This window comes from Pongo abelii, chromosome 1, assembly GCF_028885655.2.
Source record: "Pongo abelii isolate AG06213 chromosome 1, NHGRI_mPonAbe1-v2.0_pri, whole genome shotgun sequence".
Classification (NCBI taxonomy): Eukaryota; Metazoa; Chordata; class Mammalia; order Primates; family Hominidae; genus Pongo; species Pongo abelii.
The window spans coordinates 18,045,317-18,064,993 of NC_071985.2; the positions used below are offsets into that span (position 1 = coordinate 18,045,317).

The 19,677-nt window shown below is 41.5% G+C and overlaps 1 protein-coding gene across 3 annotated transcripts in view; it reads right to left on the reverse strand.

The window, feature by feature from the left end:
* The window catches only part of GNPAT (glyceronephosphate O-acyltransferase), a 36,688-nt gene that overhangs the window by 15,418 nt on the left and 1,593 nt on the right, over positions 1–19,677 (reverse strand). The window contains exons 2-3 of one of the 3 annotated variants that reach the window (XM_024257146.3): positions 11,312–11,491; positions 1,758–1,934 (exon numbers count right to left, since the gene is read on the reverse strand). In XM_024257146.3, the coding sequence (XP_024112914.1) occupies positions 1,758–1,934; positions 11,312–11,491 (357 nt within the window). 3 annotated transcript variants of the gene reach the window in all.

Sequence of the window (19,677 nt, forward strand, 5' to 3'; positions counted from 1 at the left end):
TCATTTTATATACAGTTATCTTACGTGCTTTGTTTAATACCACATAATTAACAAGGTCTAAGCCTTAGCTTTCTTGTTTGTAAAATGGTCATGCATCCAATAAATGGTAGAGCTGTGAATAGAACCCAAGTCAGTCTGACTTAAAAAGCCAACTGTTAACCACTGTATTGAATTGGTTGGTTGTAGTAAGAGAAAACAAAGCTTCTCTTGGAGAGATTTAAAAAAATCTACAAATTCATAGGACAAGGTGAGAAGAATCGTGTTTCTCTATGTGCTGGACTCACTGCCAGGGTGAACGGGTATCATGTGGCTGGGAGGGATAATTTGAGTTTCCAAATATACTCCTCAGACCATCAATCTCAAGATTCACTGGTATCCATGTGTCATCTGTTTTTTTGAAATCTAAATGTAACAGAGGCCAGGTAATCTGTGATCATCACTTAAGAAATGGCTCACCAACACCCTTGGGCCCAAACACTGTAACATTCTCTGACAGATTCAGGGTATAAGTCAGCAATCTTGAAAACAGTCAGTAGGAAGAAGAAATATTTGACAGGAAAGTAAATGACTGAATTAAAAAAAAATATTAAAAGGCATGAGGAGGAAGGCAAGTGAAGTTAAGAGCTTTCCTAGAAGAAAAAAAAATATAAAACACAAATAAGTAAAAATAATCTCCATAAGGAAAGCTCTTTATGAAATTAGAAAAGTCATCATTTGGCAATCATTAACATAATAATTAATTCAGGCAAAAATCATCAGTGGGTGCAAAAACGAGCGGGGTAAAGTATGATGCAAAACAGGGTATTTAGCCATTTTCAAAGAGTCTTTTCAGAAGATATTCATTAATTATAAAGGGAAAAAAATAACTTTACAGCAGAGAAACCTGGCAGTCATAACGATAACCAACTGATGAAAGTGAAACATCCCCAGTAATGAAACCGATAGGCACCATGCACTGCTGACACGATGCACTGAGAAGAATGCATTGCTTCCGGGGTGTTCCTAGCAAAGGTACACAACCCGAGCCTAATACTGAGATAACATCACTCAAATTTTAACAATTTCACACTTCAAAATAATTAGCCTGTTTTTAAAAAAAAAAAAAAAATTAGCATGAAACACAAATACAAATACTAAGGAATTATTTTAGATTAAAAGAGTCTAATACGGAAGTGGATACAGAAGAAAGTTGAACACTTTCTAGGATTTCTAGTGCAACACATGAGCTAGGATTTTCTTTAGCTAGACAGGACATGACTGGGACAACTGGTGAAATATGAGTCAGGTCTGTATTACTAGTATTGGATCAATGTTAATTTCCTTATTTTGATACTTGTACCATAAGATAATGCCCTTAATTATAGGAAAAACACAGCAGAGTATTAGGAAAAGGATAAAGGAAATGCTGTAAGGGAATCTAGGTGAAGTATATACAGGAATTCTTTGTATTTCTTTTGTAACGTTACTGAATATCTGACATTAAGTTAGTCTATAAGTCTTACTTGACTAAGTTAGTCTGAAGCCTGTAGGTCTGCAGTTAAAAGGAAACAAAAAAAACAGAAAACAACCTTCAGAGATGCACATCCTCTTCTGCCTAGACTGGAGGCCTGATGATTAGGCCCTAGGCTTCTGATTGACCAAGTGAGCTGTCCTTGAGTTGATTAAATTGTGAGGGGTTGAAAAAGAGACTGTTTTTTTCTTGTTTAATTTTAAGATGAGACTTTTATTATTATTTTTTTTTAACAATCAATACTCACTTTCTGAATACCTTCTTCATTTACACACACCTTCGAGAAAATTTGTTTAAATACTTTGCTCAGGGTGAAGGCAAAAAACCGAATGGCTCCAAGACGCAGTTTGTGACTCATTTCATCTAAAATCTCACTAACTTCCTCTCGGAGGACATCCACAGATTGAAGGGATTCCTTAGAAAGCTAAAAGGAAAGGAAAATCAGGAATAATTTCTAACAACAACAACAACAACAAAAAAGTCAGAAAGCTTTACTCAAACCAGTATGACTAGTTCCAAATGGATTAATCTTTTATAACTCAAAGATAGTGTCTTCTTAATTTAAATTGACAAAATGTCCCAACACAGTCATAGTAGATAAATGAGTCTATTTAAAGAAGTTTAAAGGCCAGAAATTAAAAGAAAAATGGCTTTCTAGGATAGCATTTTAGAGTGAAGAAAACACTTCACCTTTCCATTTGGTTTGTTAATAAGTTTACATCCAAACTCTCTAAAATAAGTTGCTGCCCATGGTCTAGTGTCCTAGCAAATACTGGCTTCTCTCAGTGTATTGCTGCAGTGCTCCACCAGCTGGCTCAATGCTATTACAAGGTAATATAAAACATCACATTGAAATTACTGACTCAGACTACATCAGATCTATCAAGTCACGGGCATACAAAGTCCCAAACTATCAAAGGATAATTAGTGAAATAAAGGATCTCACAATGGAACTTATTTTATTCACATGGCCCTCTAGCTCTTTTGTAAAGAAAACAAAATGTTTGCTGTGTGCTAGGACTGTCAAGGGCCTGGAGATGAGCAAGTCAGTTTCTATCCTTGAGGAAGCCCTGATTTGCCCATTTTTATTGTCCCCTAAACAAGCACTTTGAAATGAAGTCTGTAGGATAAGTAATCCTTATGCTTCCCAAAGGAAGAGTGCTTTGCTTTAGGATGAGCTCAGAAGCTCGGAGGATGGGTGTTGGCACCCCAATTACATGTAGTGAAGAAGTATCTTATCCTTTTTCTTCATTGAGGTGAAATTCACACACTATAAAATTAATCTTTTTTTTTTTTTGAGACGGAGTTTCGCTCTTGTTGCCCAGGCTGGAGTACAATGGTGCAATCTTGGCTCACCGCAACTTCTGCCTCCCAGGTTCAAGCGATTCTCCTGCCTTAGCCTCCCGAGTAGCTGGGATTACAGGCATGCACCACCATGCCTGGCTAATTTTGTATTTTTAGTAGAGACGGGGTTTCTCCATGTTGGTCAGGCTGCTCTTGAACTCCTGACCTCAGGTGATCCGCCCGCCTTGGCCTCCCAAATCGTTGGGATTACAGGCGTGAGCCACCACACCTGGCCAAATTAATCATTTTAAAGTGAACAATTCAGGGATATTTTGTACATTCACAAATGTCGTGCAACCACCATCTCTATCTTGCTGCATATCGTATCTTTTGGGGGGCTCAGTTCAACAGGGCTAACAGTGAGGAACTGGGATAAACTCTTTCCTCTTACCTGTGTTCCTTTGTTTTACTCAGGTTACCTGAAACAGTGATTGTACCAAAAAAAAAAAGTTTATAAATATAGTCAAAACAGAACTCATACTGAACGGACTGAAGACTAAATGAACTGCTGAGGAACCAAAGACAGTGGCCACAGAATAACGGGAAAGTTTGAACGAGAAGTAAAGGGAGGATATGAATTAAAGCAAAAAATGCCCTCCCCAGATGCAAAAGTCCTGGACCTGTTTTTTTGTTTTTATTAATTAGCATTCCACTTTTAAAAAATTGTGTTGGCCGGGCGTGGTAGCTCACACCTGTAATCCCAGCACTTTGGGAGGCTGAGGCAGGTGGATCACGAGGTCAGGAGATTGAGACCATCCTGGCTAACATGGTGAAACCCCGTCTCTACTAAAAAATAGAAAAAAAAAAATTAGCTGAGTGTGGTGGCGGGTGCCTGTAGTCCCAGCTACTCGTGAGGCTGAGGCAGGAGAATGACGTGAACCTGGGAGGCAGAGCTTGCAGTGAGCCAAGATAGAGCCACTGCCTCCAGCCTGGGCAAAAGAGCGAGACTCTGTCTCAAAAAAATAAATAAATAAATAAATAAAATAAAATAAAATTGCATTAAAATACACATAACATAAAACATACCATTTTAACCATTTTTAAGTATACAGCTCAGTGGTGTTAAAGCCTTGGACCTGTTTATAGACCAAATAGAAGAAGTTCCCTGAGAGAAAGGCTGAAGATAGAGGAAAGGTAGCAGATGCATGCCAAAGGTCTCAGAAGAGGCTGGACGGGATGGCTTCCAGACCACAGGGGTGTGGCTAGCTGTGACCAGGAGAGCAGGCGCCTTATCTCTGAGACTGGACTAAAAGGGACAGATGGAAGAAGGAATCCTGAGGCTGCAGAATATGGATCTGTATAACTCACCCACTCTCCCAGGAGCAGCCAGACACCTGGTTATAGGAACAGAGAAGGTGAGTTGGCAGATTCCAGGCTGCTTTTTTTCCTGGTCAGTCTGGAAGGAAAGATTGCAAAGGAGAATTAAGGATGTTGGTGAAACAGCTACTCAGATAATCCTAAAAACAGCTGGATAGGAAGAAAGGGCAGAGGGCAGAGGGCAGAACCAAGGGAAAATGGAGGAATCAAGGGACTGGTAAGAGGGATGAATTTCAGGAAACACAGCCATGAAAGGAAGTATAACTGTAAACCTATGGAAATAATTCAAGCCAGAGATGGTACAGAGCCAAACAAGGGTAATGGCAGGTGCTAAAGAGAAGGGCAGGGCAGGGTGATGTTCAGTTTTGTTTTGGGCAACAGAATGGGTGGTGGGGCCATCCCTGAAATAAACACCACAGCTTAGGGATGGAAGGCAGTAGAGTACAGGGGCTAAGAATTAGTTAGCTATACAGATTCTGAGGTGTATGTGGGACATACAGATTAGATGTCCAGCAGAGAACTGGACAGTTGGAGATAAAAAGTCTGAACCCCAATAATCTAGGAACAGCTAGAGCTATTGACTGGATACCACCAAGCTATAGATGGGAAGTGAAATGATGAGAATGATGGACCAGGAAGACAGCAGCAGGGAGGTAAGAAGCATGAAGGTTCAACTCTGTGAAACACTTATGGGGCAGACAGAAGAACTTATGAAAGAGATCAATGAGGAACATCTAACACGAGATGTTACAGAATAAAACCAGATGCCACAGAAGTCAAGGTAAGATGATCCTGAAGAAGAGTGTCTAACAATAAAAGACACAGCAAAAGACAACGTGGAGATGAAGGGGCCCCTTGGAGATCCATGGTAACCTTTACTAGATAAGCTTCAGCAATCTGCTAAAATTGGGACCTGAATGGAAAAGGAAGGCACCATATGTAGCCCACTCTTCTGAAAAGCAGGAAAAGTAGGGAAAGAGGGAAACGAGGCAGAATACACGGCCAAGGGAGGACTTTCCCCTAGATGGAAAATCCTCGTGCCATCTTGAGCCAGTGGAAAGGGCTGACGGGTAGGAAAGACAATACCCTTGGGAATTAGAATGAAATGAATAGATCAACAACACAGGTGAACAGGCTGACTTGCTTGAAGCAAATGCTTTCTCCGTGACTGCAGCAGAGCAGAAGACAACTGATCTCTTATTCTGTGCAATTAGGCTTTTCATTTGCCCAGCAGATACACTCTCATAGCAACCTAATATAAGACTTAACAGATGAGCAATAGTCTTATAACTAACTCCTTGCTTCATTTTTCTGACTCTTCAGTCTCTTATCCACATTATAAACTTGAGACATCTCTTAAATGCAAAAGTAATCACATCTTTCCTTGGCTAAGACCCCTTCAATGGCTACTATTGTATTCTGTGAGATAAAGGCAGACTGGGTTAGAAAGGTGGCAGCAGAGGTGGAAATACATAGACAGCAAGAAACATTTAAGAGAGAAAATTGGCCAGGCACAGTGGCTCACGCCTGTAATCCCAGCACTTTGGGAGGCCGAGGCGGGCGGATCACGAGGTCAGGAGATAGAGACCATCCTGGCTAACACGGTGAAACCCAGTCTCTACTAAAAATACAAAAAATTAGCCGGGCGTGGTGGCGGGTGCCTGTAGTCCCAGCTACTCGGGAGGCTGAGGCAGGAGAATGGTACGAACCCGGGAGGTGGAACTTGCAGTGAGCCGAGATCGCACCACTGCACTCCAGCCTGGGCAACAGAACGAGACTCCCTCTCAAAAAAAAAAAAAAAAAGAAAATTAGCAGTCTTAGTGACTGACAGCGTATGAAAGAAAAGCAAGAAGTTGAAGATGGCATCCAGATTTGTGGTGGTCTGGTCAACCAGTGGATGGAGGGGCCATTCCTGGAGACAGGGAAAACTGGGTGGGGGTAGGAGGTAATATATCTTAGACACCAGGCTCAGGGGTAGGGGTGGGAGGGGTAAAGAGTTTGACTTATATATCTTGAATTTGAGGTGCTTTGGAATTTCCAAGTGGATATTCTAGTAGACATATAAAAACAGATACATGAAACTCAAAAGAGATCTGGGCTGAAGGAATAGATATTATTTATCTATGTTCTTATTATGTTATTATTTATAATAGGGAGATGTCAGCATAAGGAAGGTACTTAAAATTCTGGCAATTAATAAAACTGCCCAGTGACTGGGTAGAATAAAACCAGAGGCTGGAATAAAATCCTGACGCATTCCATCGTTTAAAGAGACAGGCAGAGGAAAAGCCCATAAAAGCAAATGAGGAATGATTAAAAAGATATGGGGCTTATGGTCATGGTATGGTGTAATGGAAAGAAAGGAGCAAGAGCAAGAGCCAACGACTATTACAGCTTTGAAACAGGTAGAATTTACCCATAAGGAAGTCATTTACAACCTCAGAAAGAGCCATGACAGTGGATGAGAAACTGGATTCCAGCAAGTTGAGTAGTAAGTGAAGGGTGAGGAGGTGTGATGGTAAGCACGGACAACATGGCCAATTTTGAGCCAGGTACAGTGGCTCACACCTGTAATCCTAGCACCTTAGGAGGCCAAGGCAGGAGGATCACTTGAGGCCAGGAGTTCAAGCTCAGCCTGGGCAACATAGCAAGATACTGTCTCTACAAAAAATTTTAAAAAACAAAACAAAAAAGCTGGGCATGATGGCACACGTCTGGGGTCCAAGCTACTTAGGAGGCTGGGGCAGGAAGATCGCTTGAGTCCAGGAGTTCAAGGTTACAGTGAGCTATGATCATGCCACTGTACTCCAGCCTGGGTGACAGAGAGATCCTGTCTCTAAAATAAAACAAAACAAAAAACCCGCCATCAATTTATTAAAAGAGGAGGAGAGAGGTAGAGGTGCGGGAAGAAAGAGATAGGCAGTAACTAGAGAAGGCATGGGGTTAAAGGATGTAGGTCTATTTAAGTTGGGAGAGAAGTAAATATGCTAAATGCTGATGGGAGAAGAGCTAATAAACAAGTAGTTGAAGAAATACGAAGGGATAGTCAGGAGAGCAAAGTTCCTGAGGATGAGGGAGAGGGTGGAATTTAGAACAAAGGAATAGGGTAGGGATTAAACTCAAACAGGAGAAGGGGTTTCTTCTATTTTAACAGGAGAAAATAATGAGTACTGGATGCAGGTAAATTGGTAGAGTTGATCACAGGAAGTTGAGAGAGCATTAACAATAGTTTAAATTTTCTTTGTGGTTTGGGGCAGTGGCTCGCACCTGTAATCCCAGTGCTTTGGGATGCCAAGGTGGGCGGATTACCTAAGGTCAGGAGTTCAAGACCAGCCTGGCCAACATGGTGAGACCCCATCTCTCCTGAAAATACAAAAAATTAGCCATGCGCAGTGGTGGGTGCCTGTAATCCCAGCTACTTGGGAGCCTGAGGCAGGAGAATCGCTTGAACCTCGGAGGCAGAGACTGCAGTGAACCGAGATTGTGCACTGCACTCCAGTCTGGGAGACAGCGGGAGACTCTGTCTCAAAAAAAAAATTTTTTTTTTCGGCTGGACGCAATGGCTCACACCTTTAATCCTAGCACTTTGGGAGGCCAAGGTGGATGGATCACGAGGTCAGGAGATCGAGACCATCTTGACTAACACAGTGAAACCCTGTCTCTATTAAAAATACAAAAAAAAAAAATTAGCCGGGCATGGTGGCGGATGCCTGTAGTCCCAGCTACTAGGGAGGTTGAGGCAGGAGGATGGTGTGAACCCAGGAGGCAGAGCTTGCAGTGAGCCGAGATTGCGCCACTGCCCTCCAGCCTGGGTGACAGAGTGAGACTCCGTCTCAAAAAAAAAATTTTTTTTCATTGTGACACAGGAAGAAAAACCATCTGCTGAGAGTAAGAGGAGGAGGCAGGGTTGGAAGTTCAAGGAGAGTGGGGCTGCTAAAACTGTCATTTTGGAGAATGAAAAACGGTTCACTAGGAAAACAGAATTACTGGGGAATATGGAAAGCCCAGTTGTGCTGCCTAATTATGAATTTGTACAATTCCCATCTATCTTAGTTTATGTGATTTTTCTCAGCAGCACAGCCAAGTCAGAGAAACACTGGCCTGAATAAGATCTTTTAAATTGGTAACACTTAACCTGGGTGTGCATTAGAATTATTTGAGGAGCTTTACAAAAAAAGCAGAAGAAAGGCTGGGCGTGGTGGTTCATGTCTGTAATCCAGCACTTTGGGAAGCCGAGGTGGGCGGATCACCTGAGGTCAGGAGTTCCAGACCAGCCTGGCCAACATGGCAAAACCCTGTCTCTACTAAAAATACAAAAATTAGCCGGGTGTGGTGGCAGGCGCCTGTAATCCCAGCTACTCAGGAGAGAGAGAGATGCCTGGGTCCTATCCCAGACCAGTTAAATCAGAATCTCTGTAGATGGGACCATGGCCTCATTTTTAAAAATTCACTAATTCAACAAATATTGATTGGATGTCTACTGTGTGTTAGGCACTGGGAATACGGCAGTGAAAAAAGAGACAGGAATTCTTGCCTTCCTGGAGTTTAACTCCTAGTAGATAATAATAGTAACTTTTGCAAAAGTTCTCCAAGGGCTTCTATAAGGAAGAACTGCTGTTGTTAGCATCTAATTGATGAGGAAACTTGACTTCACTTATGAAATAGGCCCAACCTGATAAAACTGATAGCTTCTCCAGGATATGTAAGGCCAATAAAAACAAAGGATTAGGAGCACAGCTCATATGTCCAAATCGAGAAAACAGAGAGCAGAGATAAAAATGTTGCCAAGGCCACGAACCTGAATAAACTCCAGTTAAAAGTTAAAAAAGCAAGATCTCTACAGGTCAGCCTTAGAGCATGAGAGGCAAATTTAAAGCTTGACAACTGTCTTTCTTCTTCACTAATTAGAAACCAGAGCAGATTCCAAGAGGTCAGAGAGGAAGCTGCAGAACAAATATGGTATAACTTGAAGTCTGGGGCAATACTCCTAAAGACAAGACTGAAGACATCTCTACTAAAAACTGGAGGTAGGTGGGTGTGGTGGCTCAAGCCTGTAATCCCAGCACTTTGGGAGGCCGAGGCGAGCAGATCACAAGGTCAGGAGATCGAGACCATCCTTGCTAACACGGTGAAACCCCGTCTCTACTAAAAAATACAAAAAATTAGCCAGGCGTGGTGGCTGGCGCCTGTAGTCCCAGCTACTCGGGAGGCTGAGGCAGGAGAATGGCATGAACCCGGGAGGCGGAGCTTGCAGTGAGCCGAGATTGCACCACTGCACTCCAGCCTGGGCAACAGAGTAAGACTCTGTCTCAAAAAAACAAAACAAAACAAAAACTGGAGGTAACAGGCAAAGTCAGGGAGAGGCCTTAAACATGAACGGAGTCAGTTCTGTCTATGGGGAAGATGAGAGTGAGCCACAATCTACATGAATAAAGAGGCAGCGCCAAATGTTAACATTTGGTAACCAACATCAAGCAAGAATACTGCAATTCTGAATGAGTTCACTCTCCTTACAAAAACACACTAGTTGCACGCATGCTTGTTTTCCTTTAAGACATTTATAGAGGACCAAAAGAAAAAAAAAAGGAGAGAGTATATTCCTTAGAGGAGTTTCTTAGGAATATTTTCTCTTCTGACCAGGAAAAAAATGAGGGCATGGAGCGATAGGAGACTGCTGCTAGCAAAAATGAGGCCAGTCATTCCTTGCCACACTCCCAAAGCTATGAAGAGGATCTGGGCGGGACCAAGCCCCAGGCCAGCAATGGTTGCAATGTATCCATTTATCCACCTGTGGGCCTATACAAACACCTGGGTGATACGACGTGGAGGGCTAGCGATCAGGAAGCTCCTGCCCACCAAATACCTTCATTTTGATGTCTTCAAATCACACAGCTGTAACAGAACTTAAGTTTCCCTCCCAAACTGGTTCCCTCTTAAGTTCCCTATTTCAGTGAACGGCTTTATCATCCTTGATTCTTTCTTTTCCTTCCATTCCTACACCCAAATGGTCATAAATGAAGTAGACCCCACCTCTCAAATCCCTTAAATCTGTCCATTTCTCTGTTCCTACAACCACTCCCTAGTCTAGGCAACTATGACTGCACAAAGGCATTATTCCAAGAGTATCACAAGCAGACTTCCTGTCTAGTTTTAGCAGAATGGTTTTTCTAAAACATTAGCCGACTGTGTCACACTGTATCTTGAAACCTTTCAACATCTTTGCACTGTACTAGGATAAAATACAATCCAACGTGGTTTACAAAGTCCTTCACAACATGACCCTCTTATCTCTCTAGGCTTATTTCTTATTATCATCCCTTCTTTGCTCTTTGGTCTCGTCATACCGAACTAGTTTCAATACAGTGAAAGTAAACTTTTTGCAAAAGTTCTACAGGTGATTCTAAGGGGAAGCCAGTGTTGAGAATCACTGTTGTTAGCATCTAATTGATGAGGAAACTTGAATGCACTTAATGGAATAGGCTCAACCTATCTCCTACCAGAGAAAACTGATAGCTTCTCCAAGAGAAAAGTACAAGTCTTTTCATGGCTTCAGTCCTTAAAGTAAGCCAGTGGCTCCCAAACTTTGCTATACTTTGGAATCACCTGGGCTTCTTTAAAAACTACTGATATTCCCTTCCCTGACATTTTTATTTAATTGGCATGGGGATGATATGGGGATTTTGAAAAGCTCCCTGGGTAATGCTAATGTGGAGGTTTGAAAACCACGGGAATAAGTTATTTGTTTGGCTTGAATACTCTTTCCCCACTTCACCTGCAAAATCTCTAATTATCTTTTAGGCCTCATTAAAAAAAATCACTTCTTTGACTCCCTACACCAAATGAGTTGCCCCTATAATTAACTGGCGCTCCTGCACACTGGGCTCCCACTAGCATGTCTCGTACTATATTTCACTTATGCCCAGATGACATATTTCACTTATGCTCAACTCGCTCACTGTTAGACCTCTAGTCTAGTGTCTAGGAAGAGGCTAACACACATGGATACAGTAATTATTTGATAAATGTGATGAATACAGCTCAGCCTAAAAGGATATATCAAAGATAGCAAAATAAGTTATAGAATCAAGAACTTGTTGACAATGAACAAATCTGGTCATGGTTGAAGAGGGAATCACTTACCTGTTTAATGACATAATGAATCTCCTCAGAATTAAGAACACTACATTTAATATCAATTGGTTTACATGGAGTAATTCCCTTATAGACAAGAGGTGTGTAGCATTTCATTGCAAATTTCAAGTCACTGACATGCCTCCTCTCTTCTAAAATATCTTCAAACTCATCCCACTTTTTGAGCTCCTTCTGTGGATAAGGCAAGAAAGTAATGAGCACATACTGTAAAATAAATCAGGACAGATTAAAGACTACATTGCTAAGGTTTCATCTTTGACAAAATTTTACTCTATGACATGTGAACAGGAGCAGAGTGTTCTGATGTTAGATTTTCATATAGTAAGAAAAAGAGATGTAAAGAAAATTAGGATCAATAAATTGATACTGAGTTATCATAATATTTTATTATATTTCTGATTGCTATCATTGCCAGTATCTCTTTGGGAAATTTAATGAAGACAGCAAAGATGAGACATTAAGCCCTAGAGTAATCTAATCAACTTTACATGGTTTCACCTGCCACACTGACAAACCTGTTTCATTTGCCTCTACTTAGCTTTAAAAATTACATTAAAATATACATTTGAAACCCAAATTATATAAAATAAAACAAAACCATATGGGTGCAAACAAAACGAAAAATCATTCAAGAAACAAGCGCTCCAATAAAAGGTACTGTTGAGCAGTATATTGCTGTGATAACTTTCTTTTCTTCTTTTCCAGACAAGAGCTCATTCTCTTGCTCAGGCTGGAGTACAGTGACACCATTATATAGCTCACTACAGCCTTGAACTCCTAAAGCAATCCTCCCTCCTGCCTCAGCCTCTCGAGTAGCTAGGATTACAAGTGCATACCACCAAGCCCAGTTAATTCTTAATTTTTTTTGTAGAGACAGAGTCTTGGCTGGGCGTGGTGGCTCATGCCTGTAATTCCAGCACTTCGGGAGGCTAATCTCAATCCTCCACACTTCAAGCAGGATTGCTTGAAGCCGGGCATTCAAGACCAGCCTGGGCAACATAGCAAGACCCCATCTCTACAAAATAAAATAATAATAATAATAATAATAATAATAATAATAATAATAATGAAGAGGTACAGTCTTGCTCTGTTGCCCAGGCTGGTCTCAAACTCCTGGCTCAAGCAATCCTCCCACCTTGGCCTCCCAAAGTGCTGGGATTACAGGTGTGAGCTATTGTGCCTGGCCTGTGACAAATTTTTTATTTCTTATTCAGCCCCTGCCATTCAGCTTCTATCCAACCAGCCCCTGAAACTGCTCTTTACAAGTCTACCAATGGCTTCTGAATTGTAAATTTTTTAAAAAGTACTTTTCTGATTACAAAAGTAGTAGTAATGATAATAATTAAAGCTAACACGTATAACTGCTTACAAAGAGTCAGGACACTTGTCATATGTGCTGACACTAAAGTGTTAGGTGCATTCTAAATGCTTTAGAGGCTTAGGCACCACTCTTCCATGAAACCTCTCCCAGAGTCCTGGATGGAATCATTCATATTTTCCCTGTCACTTCTTTTCCCACTAACTACACCTATTATGGTATGTATCCCACAACACCGTAATTGTTTGCATGTCTGTCTCCCTACTAAAATGAAATTATCTTGAAGATAGGAAAGTTCATTTCCTCTTTGTATTTCCAACATCTGGTTTTATCTGGAATATAGCAAAATTGGTCAATAACTGAACTCAATAACTGAAAGATGAAATGTTGAGGTAATAGAAGAAAATACAGAATGTTAACTGAGACCACAATTTGGCATAAGAATATAAGTGGAAGCAAATAGCATTTATGAGGAGTTTATAAAAGGGTGGCAGGTGAAACATACAAACGTGAACATTTTTATGTCCATATATAGAGAGACTATATGAAGGAAAGGTCTTTTCACTGTTGGAGTTCTCATGTAAAGTTGCAATCCTTGTAATAAATACTCTTGCTTATAAGGCTGGAAAACTTTCTCAAATCCCACATTTCTCATTAATAAATATACAGTTGTATCAGTTTGAGCTCTATAGACTGCAGCCAACTACCAGTGTATCATTTTAGGGCTTAAAAACAAGAACTTCCCATTTAGTGGTCCTGGGAGTGGAAGGAGAAAAGGATCAGAATCAGCTGGGGATACATGTATACACATATACAGTCATGCACTGTTTAACAACAGGGATACACTCTGAGAAATGCATTGGTAGGCAATTTCATCATTGTGCAAACATCACAGAGTGTGTTTACACAAACTCAGATGGTATAGCCTACTACATACCTAGGCTATATATACTATAGTGGTTAGCCTATTGCTCCTAGGCTACAAACCTGTACAGCATGTTACTGTACTGAATGCTATAAGCGACTGTAGCACAATGGTACGAATTTACACATATAAACACAAAAAAGATACAGCAAAAATACAATATTATAATCTTATGGGACCACCATCATATATTGACTAAAACATTGTTATGCATCATGTGACTGTGTGTGTGTTTGTGTGTGTGTTTATACGTATATATAGCTGACACTTAAACAACACACATTTGAACTGCACAGGTCCACTTACACGAGGATTTTTACATTTAAGTTTTTTTTTTTTTCAATAGAGACAGGGGTCTCACTATGTTGCCCAAGCTGGTCTCAAACTCCTGAGCTCAAATTATCTTCCCACCTTGGCCTCCCAAAGCGCTGGATTACAGGTGTGAACCACCACGCCTGGCCTATATGAAGATTTTCTGCTTCTGCCACTCCTGAGAGGGCAAATCCAACCCCTCCTCTTCCTCCTCCTCCTCAGCCTACTCAATGTGAAGTGACGAGGATGAAGTGGATTAACGACGATCCACTCCCACTTGATGAATGGTAAATATATTTTCTCTTCCTTATGATTTTCTTAGTAACATTTTCTTTCCTCTAGCATACTTTATTAAGAATACAGTACATAATACACATAACATATAAAATAAGCCTTAATGAATTGCTTATGTTATCAGCTAGGTCAACAGTAGGTTACTACTAATGAAGTTTTTGGAGAGTCAAAAGTTATTTGTGAATTTTCGACTGTGCAGAGGGTTGTTGCCCCTAACTCCCACGTTGTTCAAAGGTCAACTGTACATATATAAACACAGACATGGATGGGAGCGAAGGAGTCCTCAGGACAAGAACCCCTAAGGGAAACTAGCGGGCATGTATACTTTGAAAAAGCTTGCCAAATACGACCATCTACAACCCTTCCATGGTTCTGTTGCTTGCAAGGTGGGCTTACATCAAGTCCACCTGTCTTAGCATATAACCCCAGGCTCCTCATGACCCCCACCTCCTGCCTCATGACCATTCCTCTTAATCCAATAGTCCAGCTATGCCAGACCTGCAGTTCCCTAAACACACTATGTGTTCCCAGATCTCTGTTCAAGTTGCTCCCTCTACAGAATAGCATTCATTCTCAAATATTTGAATGCCTGTGTGCTTGACAACTGTGGTATGTGCTGAGGATATAGTGGTGATCGAGAGAGACAATCTCTTTTATGAAGAACAAGGTGGATAGTGGTACCAGCTATTGAGAGGGGCATTTACAAATGCTCCTTCCGCATTGTTCACCTGGGAAATATTTAGCCATCAACCAGAGCTTGTGTTTACTTCTTCTGTGTCCCATATTCTGGTTCTCCCCTTTACCTAGATTGAATAGGTCATCCTTTCCTTTCAGTCTTTACTGAACCCTCAATAATCGGATTTTCAAGATGGTCTCTAAAACACTTCATTAAACTCGTATTTGGTGCCTCCCTTACAAGACTGTGAACTTCTTATCTGGTAGATAAGGTGTCCTATATATTTCTGTACTCCCAGTTTCTAGTAGGAACTCAAGCCACTGTAGAATGAAAAAATAAATTACAGAATGAAGTCACTTTTTGAACCCTGTCGATGATGGCTCCTCAGTATTCACAGGAAAAGGCTCAAATCTCCCCATTCTGGCCCTTACCCAATGTCAAATCCAGTGTTTTTTTTTTTTTTCTTTTTTTTGAGATGGAGTCTCTCTCTGTCGCCCAGGCTGGAGTGCAGTGGCACGATCTCAGCTCACTGCAAGCTCCGCCTCCTGGGTTCATGCCATTCTCCTGCCTCAGCCTCCCAAGAGGCTGGGACTACAGGCGCCCGCCACCATGCCCAGCTAATTTTTTGTATTTTTAGTAGAGACGAGGTTTCACCGTGTTAGCCAGGATGGTCTCGATCTCCTGACCTCGTGATCCACCTGCCTCGGCCTCCCAAAGTGCTGGGATTACAGGCGTGAGCCACTGCGCCTGGCCGAATCCAGTGGTTTTTAACTCAGGCTGCACATTAAAATAACCTGGGGGCACTTCAAAATAAATACTGATATCCAGGTTCCACCTCTAGAGATTTCTGATTAATTTGGTCTGTGAGTGCTGCTTAGCTGTCAGAATTCTTTTTAAAAATACTCCAGGTGATCCCTATGTGCAGCTAGGGTTGAGTGTTCCTGCTCGTTAGTTGGCCTTCCCTATACCATGCTTGAGAAGTTTTTACTATCATTAAGTAAGGAAATTTACATGGCCACTCACTCAGGAACATAACACAAAGAAGAACCCAAGTAAGCCATAGGGGAACTATCTCTCCCCCATCCTCCCCCATCTTATTTAGTAAAGCAGGCCTCTCCCTATTGCTAGTGAAATAGGCCTTTCTTATACCTCCCTTTTAACTGCTCTGGAGGATCCACTCATTCAACAGATAGTGACTGAGAGCTCACAGTGTACCAGGCACTGTTTTACAGGCTGTGAATACAGCATGAACAAGGCAGGCAGGGACTGCACTGAGAGCCTACATGTCCTTATGGAAAGACAGACAACAAATAAACAAGGTAAATTCATTTAGTGATATCACTAGTAGTATGTTGGTCAATGTTTAACCATTTAACGCTTGATATGGGAGAGCTCTGAGTTATAGCATTTGTCAATTTTTGTGGGATATACACTCCCACCAGGGCAGATTTAAAGCTACCAATCTGACCCCAGCAAACGCAAAGCTGGGGAGAAATGAGCAGTAGCACACAGTTATACAGGATCTCCACCTTCCAGCACGATAGACAAATAATCTCAAGAGCACAGGTAATAGTATAATAATGAGAAAATGCTAAGTTTTCAGTATTTATTACCTTTTTTAAAAACAGGATTTAATCGTAAATTTATATAATTTAATATTTAATTTTTTTTTTGAGACGGAGTTTCACTCTTGTTGCCCAGGCTGGAATGCAACGGCGCGATCTCGGCTCACTGCAACTTCCGCCTCCCGGGTTCAAGAGATTCTCCTGCCTCAGCCTCCCGAGTAGCTGGGATTACAGGCATGCACCACCATGCCCAGCTAATTTTGTGTTTTTAGTAGAGAGGGGGTTTCTCCATGTTGGTCTGGCTGGTCGCGAACTCCCGACCTCAGGTGATCTGCCTGCTTTGGCCTCCCAAAGTGCTGGGATTATAGGCGTGAGCCACAGCACCCGGCTATTTAATTTTTAATAATGGCTGTGTTTTAAGAATGGGCCCACAAACTTCATGAAAATTTAACAATCAGCTCTTGCAAGCCAATAGAAGACTGCTGTAGCACACCACTGGAAAGAGAATATAAGGAAAATAAAGCTGGGGTCAGGGCATGGTGGCTCACCCTGTAATCCCAGTGATTTGGGAGGCCAAGGCAAGAGGATCAATCGCTTGAGACCAGAAGTTTGAGACCAGGTTGGCAACATAGTGAGGCCCTGTTTCTACACAAAATAAAAAAAAAAAAATCAGTCAGGAGTGGTGGTATGCGCCTACAGTCCTAGCTACTAGGAGGTTGAGGAGGGAGGATCACTTGAGCTCAAGAGTTGGAGGTCACAATGAGCTATGACTGTGCCACTGCACTCCACCCTAGGTGACAGAGCGAGATCCTGGCTCTAAAAATAATCAATTAAAAAGCCAAAAATTAAAAAAAAAAGAAAATTAGGCAACTAATGAGGAAAATGAGGAATAGTGATTGGAGAGCTGTTTTAGATTCAATGGTTGTGGAAGGCCTCTCTGAGGAAGGGATATTTGAGTTGGGACCGCAATAATACAAAGAGCCAGCAATAAAACTTCTGAGAAAACATAGCATGCCACACAGAAGGGACTATGAGCATTCGAGGGAAGAGCATGTTTACTGTCTGAGAAACAGAAGGCCAGGGTGGCTAAAGCCCAGTGAACAAGAAGATTAGTGAAGTCAGAGCAATAGCAGTTAAGAGATCATGCACAGTCTTGTGGGACACTGTAAGGCATCTGGAACTTTCACTTGCACTTTAACAGGAAGTCATCATCTGGATTATGGCACACCAGTGGTTACCCATCCTCAGTCTTCTTTTTATTCTAGGGTCTCACTGAATGATTTCAGGCTCACCGATGGCTATAGATACAACCTACTTGCTGAAAAATCTATACATTTAGGCCAGACCCCCTCTCTTGCTCTGGCACCATATTTCTAACTCTACTTGGATCTCTTCCAAACACCATGGAATGTATCTGGCCCATAACATGATAATCCACAAGTTAAAAATCATTATATTCTCTCTTACATCACAAACTGAACACACCCCAAACTGAAATTATATTACCCTGACCAAACCTGCTCCTCTCCCCGTATTTCTTATCAATGAAAGGCATCATCATCTGCCCAGTTGCCAAATCACAGAAACCCAACAGTGAACTTCAGATTATGCTATTTTCCTTAGCCACCACATTCAAATGGTTCCAAAGGCTGATGATTTACTGTCCTAAATATCACACAAATTCATCAATTTCCCTTCTTCCCGGGCTCACTGTTACTGCCTTACTTCAGGCTTCATTACTTCTCTGGATTACTGCAATAGCATTCTAACTGATCTCCACTTTTATGTATCAGATTCCCTCCCCAACCTGATTCTCTTCCTACAGTCTCTACTTAGGCAAAACAGGTAACCTATACTGATAATCACACCAGAAATCTATTTTTGAAATCTCAGACTTTCAAAAATATAAATGTACTTTGGAAGGCCAAGGCAGGTGGATCACTTGAGACCCGGAGTTCGACACCAGCCTGGCCAACATGGTGAAACCCCAACTCTACTAAAAATACAAAAATTAGCCGGATGTGGTGGCAGGCAACTGTAATCCCAGCTACTTGGGATGCTGAGACAGGAGAATCTCTTGAACCCTGGAGGTGGAGGTTGCAGTGAGCCAAGATCGTGCCATTACACTCCAGCCTGGGTGACAGAGTGAGACACCATGTCAAAAAAAAAAATACACATAGACATATATATTTTTATATATACATATATGTGTATACACACACACATATATGTAAGATTAAGATCTCCCATAAAGTTAAGATTTTATCCCTAAGGATATGTAAACACGACACATAAAATTTCTTTAGGAAATATCTGCCTACTTCCTTACTTTGTTTCTCATGTCTCCTTTCTTCCACCCAAATCTAACTAATTCTAACCCCAAATATTCAAAGGAGTAGTTTTTTTACATCAATATCTAGGACAGTTTTCCTCTCCCTCATCTGCCACTCACAGCTCAAAAACTCAGCTCAGGCCAGGCGCAGTGGCTCATGCCTGTAATTCCAGCACTTTGGGAGGTGAGTAGATCACTTGAGGTCAGGAGTTCAAGACCAGCCTGGCCAACACGGTGAGACCTTGTCTTTACTAAAAATACAAACATTAGCAGGGCATGGTGGCGTGTGCCTAAAATCCCAGCTACTCGGGAGGCTGAGGCAGGAGAATCGCTTGAGCCCCGGAGATGGAGGTTGCAGTGAACCAAGATCGAGCCACTGTTCTCCAGCCTGGCAACAGAGCAAGGCTGTCTCCAAAACAAAAAAAAAAGAAAAGAAAAAAAGGAAGATCAGCTCAGATATCACCTTTTCTTAGAAACCTTCTCCAAGTTCCCAAACTGGTCAGGTGCCCCTTCTTGTCTCTCCCACAACACGCTGTGCATGCTTCAATCATTGCCCTTATCATACTTAACTGTAATTATTTGTTTACTTTTATGACTTTTTGTGCCCTTAAAGGCAGAGCCTGGATCTGTAACTTCTATATCTTGGAAACTGAGAATAATGAGTAGGATACTGTATATATTCCTAATGTTTGCTGCAATCAGCAGTATCTTCTATGCTTCTAAAGTGCTACTTTTAGATCAGAGTATTACACAATAACAGCGTAGCTGGGGAAATAAAAACAGCCTGAAGTACTAAGAAAAAGTAAGGTTACCGTGGAAGTAAAGGTTATCCAGTCACAAAACAGTGAGAACTACCAGTAAAGAGAGGGTTGCTGTCCAGCATCAGAACTACAGAATGCTCAGATACAACTGCCATAGTTTTTCACATGAAA